Below are 3,816 nucleotides of genomic sequence, written 5' to 3' on the forward strand. Positions count from 1 at the left end.
CGGCCAGCTCCGCTCAGCGCTCTCTGCTAGGCCACCGCCTTCAACGGACCGTCCACGCCGCCGCCAGTGAGTCCGCGCTGCGCGCCGAGGGCCCCAGGAGGGGGTGCGGGCCCGGGGGAGGCTCCCGGGACTCGGGGCTCGTCCGGCCCGCGAGCTTCTGCGGTCCCGGCCCGGGCCGGGGCCCCGGCGAGCCCCTGTCCCGGCCCGCCTGTCTCCCCGCCCGGGATGGGGAGGGGGCGAGACCCACGACTCCCGCTCGCGGCTCCGGGGCTCGGGACACGCGCGCCCGGCGGAGGGGGGGGGCGGGCAGCGCGCGCTCGGGGACTCACCGGCTTCTTTGTCCCGCAGTGCCGCCCTACACCATCGTCTACTTCCCCGTGCGAGGTAGGCCCCGGCACCCCGGGGAGATGTCCCGCGAGGGGTGGCCGCGAGCCCCCAGCGACCCTGCACCCTAAACCAGCTTCCTCCCCCCCCCCTCACCGCCGGCCCTGCCGCCCCAGCGGATGCACGCTGGGATCCTGCACCCCACTGGTCCCCACACGCTCCAGGCTTGCAAGTCCCTGGGCATGCTGGAGCCCGAGTTTCCTGCCCCCACCGCCCTCCAGCAATCTGGAGCCTGGGTCCCACACCCACTGCCTTGTGTCCCTCCCCCGCCCTCCGCGCAGGTCGCTGCGAGGCCATGCGCATGCTGCTAGCTGACCAGGACCAGAGCTGGAAGGAGGAGGTGGTGTCCAGGGAGACCTGGATGCAGGGCTCGCTTAAGGCCTCATGTGTGAGTGAGCGTGGGAGGGGAGGGGCAGGGCGGGGAGGAGGCCGGCCGGCCGGGCGCCCCTCACCCAGCTGTACCCCCCACAGCTCTATGGGCAGCTGCCCAAGTTCCAGGATGGGGACCTCACGCTGTACCAGTCCAACGCCATCCTGCGGCACCTGGGCCGCTCTCTGGGTGAGTCGGGGGCTGGGGGGGTCCCAAGAGTGGGAGGGGCGCCCCCTTCCCCAGAGTCCCCCCGCACCGTCCACCCAGCTGCGGACTCGACCGTGGGCTCGAGTTATGCCGCCTGTCCCCCACCACAGGGCTCTACGGGAAGGATGCACGTGAGGCCGCCCTGGTGGACGTGGCCAACGACGGCGTGGAGGACCTTCGCTGCAAGTACGCCTCCCTCATCTACACCAACTACGTGAGTGACCGGCGGGCGCGGCCTTCCTAGGGCTCCTCAGTTCCAAGCTTTTTTTTTTTTTTTTTGCACACCCGGGGATGCTCAGGGGTTCCTCCTGGCTCTGCACTCAGGAATTACTCCTGGTGGTGCTCGGGGGACCCTATGGGATGCCAGGGATCGAACCCGGGTCGGCCGCGTGCAAGGCAAACGCCCTCCCTGCTGTGCTATCGCTCCAGCCCCCCTCCCAGCTTCTTAATTGGGGGTCATGACCCCCAAGGAGCGGAGCACCTGAGTGTGGGGGTCTTGCAGGAGGAAAAGTTTCTGCTCCAAACCAAGCATGTAGTGATGCCTGGCGCGGCCGGCAGTGAGGCCCAGGGCTGCGTTTTTCCGCTCTTGGGTCGGGTGTGGGATGCATTCAGGACTCGGGGTGGCCGCCTCCAGAGGGGCTCCATGGTGTTGGGGTGGAAACCCGGAGGTCCTAGAGGCTGGGACATTGTCCCTGCCGCTGGGCGGGCCGGGAGGATGAGCGCGGCCTCTTTGGCAGGAGAACGGCAAGGCCGACTACGTGAAGGACCTGCCCGGGCGCCTGAAGCCGTTTGAGACGCTGCTGGCCCAGAACCAGGGTGGCCAAGCCTTCATCGTGGGCGACCAGGTGAGCGCCACCCTGCTGCCCTTTCATTGGGGGGCACAGGCGTCATGGCCAGGGCCCACCCAGGTGCGTGGGGACCTTTGCGACAGGCTTGTGCTCCCCCTGCCTCCTAGTGGGCTGGGGGCCCCTGAGCGGGCTGATTGGGGAGACCCTGGCCCCCCGCACTCCTGCCTATCGCCTCAACCTGACGCCCAGCCCCCCACCCTGCAGATCTCCTTCGCCGACTACAACCTGCTGGACCTGCTGCTGATCCACCAGGTGCTGGCCCCCGGCTGCCTGGACTCACTGCCCCTGCTCTCGGCCTACGTGGCCCGCCTGAGCGCCCGGCCCAAGCTCAAGGCCTTCCTGGCCTCCCCCGAGCACCTCAACCTCCCCATCAACGGCAACGGGAAGCAGTGAGGGGTGAGGGGCCCCTGAGGCAGGGGTGGGCAGCTGCCTGCTCCCCATTTTTCCAATAAAGTTTTCTGAGAAAAAGTGTGCTGTGGGCTGTTGCGTTTCTGGGCAAGGGCCCCGGGGAAGGACGGGACAGCCCCCTAGGACGCCGAAGCAGGAGCTGAGGGCTTGGGGCTGTCTCCAGTCTGCTTCCGGAGTCCCGGCACCTGCAGAGGGAAAAGGCAGAAGGAGCAGGAGAGAAACTGGTCTCGGGGCCAGAGCGATAGCACAGCAGGGAGGGCGTTTACCTTGCACGCAGCTGACCCGGGTTAGAGTCCCAGTATCCCATATGGTCCCCTGAGCACCGCCAGGAGTAATTTCTGAGTGCAGAGCCAGGAGTAACCCCTGTGCAACACCGGGTGTGACCCCCAAAAGAAAAAAAAAAGTAAGAAAGGAACATCTCAGCCCCCGGAGTGCAGAGAAAGAAAAGATTCAGTTATGTAACTGCACCTTCTGGGGTGCAGGCAGCGTGTGGGGAGGGGTTGCCGGTCAGTTCCCCGCTGCCAGGCTGCCCTCCTGGCTTCCTCAGCACCCCCGGGCAGAGGGGCTGATCTCACTGACTCCAACCCCCCAGGGTTCAGATAAAGCCTGGCTAAACTGGGGCATTGGGGTCTAAGCAGGTCACAGGCACTGGAGTGATAACACAGTGGGGAGGGCGCTTGCTGTGCACATGGCCAGCCTGGGGTTCAATCCCCAGCATTAGGTTCCCCCGAGCACTGCCAGGAGCAAATCCTGAGCACAGAGTCGGGAGTAACCTCCGAGCACTGCTGGTGTGCCACAAAAACCAAAGAGGGGAACAAAGCAGGTTGGGGTTCCCCAGCCTGGGGGGAAGGGAGGGAATATGGGAGGCCCCCGGCATGCAGCCTGAGGAGCAGGCAGGCCTCTGCTGTCAGCGTCTAGTCCCAGTCCCGGTGGGCACCCCAGACTCCAGCAGGGAAGCCCCTCAGGAAGAGTCCTGGGGCCCGTGGAGGAGGCGTGAATCCTGGAGGGCAGCTCGCATGTGGCAGCGGCTCATTGGGAAATCTTGTGGTTTTGGGGCCACACCCGGCAGTGCTCAGGGGTTACTCGTGACCCTGCACCCAGGGATAACGCCTGGCAGTGGGCCATATGGGTGCCAAGGATCGAACCCACGTCAGCTGGGTACTAGGCAAGCGCCCTCCCCACTGCACTGTCACTCTGGCCCCTGACCGGGAAGTCTTGCCAGCCCCGTGACCTCGGAGAGACCCTCTCGGGGCCCCTTCCCGGTGTCCAAGCAGGTGTGGTGGGGCGGGGGTGTCTACCTGGAGCCACTCGGGGGACCCTGGCCGTGCTGAGCAGGTGACCGTGGGGCCCTCGGGAGGCCGGGAAAACAGCTCAGAGACAGGACACAGGCGAAGTGCCGGCAGGGGCCAACGGTGACAGTGACTTTCCAGGCTGGAAAGCACCTAGCTGAGTGACCACTGCCCAGCAGACGCCGGCTGCAGGCGTTAGGGACCAGCTCCTCGCCTGCGCATGTCCATCCTGTTGGGCTGTTCCGGAAACTGCACGTGAGCCTGTCCCGAGACCGGCCAGAGCCTGGCGCATGCGCGCTGTAGCCTCAGG

At 66.4% G+C, this 3,816-nt stretch overlaps 1 protein-coding gene across 1 annotated transcript; it reads left to right on the top strand.

Moving 5' to 3' along the window:
• LOC130039834 (glutathione S-transferase P) lies at window positions 1-2,238 on the top strand. Its single transcript, XM_056131768.1, has 7 exons — window positions 1-66; window positions 349-384; window positions 666-772; window positions 856-943; window positions 1,072-1,175; window positions 1,699-1,806; window positions 2,014-2,238. Coding segments are annotated over exons 1-7 (633 nt in total). The 5' UTR covers window positions 1-65; the 3' UTR covers window positions 2,203-2,238.
• The last annotated feature ends 1,578 nt before the right edge of the window (window positions 2,239-3,816 follow it).

The sequence above is a fragment of the Sorex fumeus genome, unplaced genomic scaffold (assembly GCF_029834395.1).
Source record: "Sorex fumeus unplaced genomic scaffold, SorFum_2.1 ptg000093l, whole genome shotgun sequence".
In the NCBI taxonomy this organism is placed as follows: Eukaryota; Metazoa; Chordata; class Mammalia; order Eulipotyphla; family Soricidae; genus Sorex; species Sorex fumeus.

What these genes read in the sequence shown, in the direction of transcription:
- LOC130039834 (XM_056131768.1), top strand. An exon ending in GCTCGCTTAAGGCCTCATGT is followed by an intron (nt 773 to 855) that starts GTGAGTGAGCGT and finishes TACCCCCCACAG; the next exon opens with CTCTATGGGCAGCTGCCCAA. An exon ending in CCTTCATCGTGGGCGACCAG is followed by an intron (nt 1,807 to 2,013) that starts GTGAGCGCCACC and finishes CCCACCCTGCAG; the next exon opens with ATCTCCTTCGCCGACTACAA.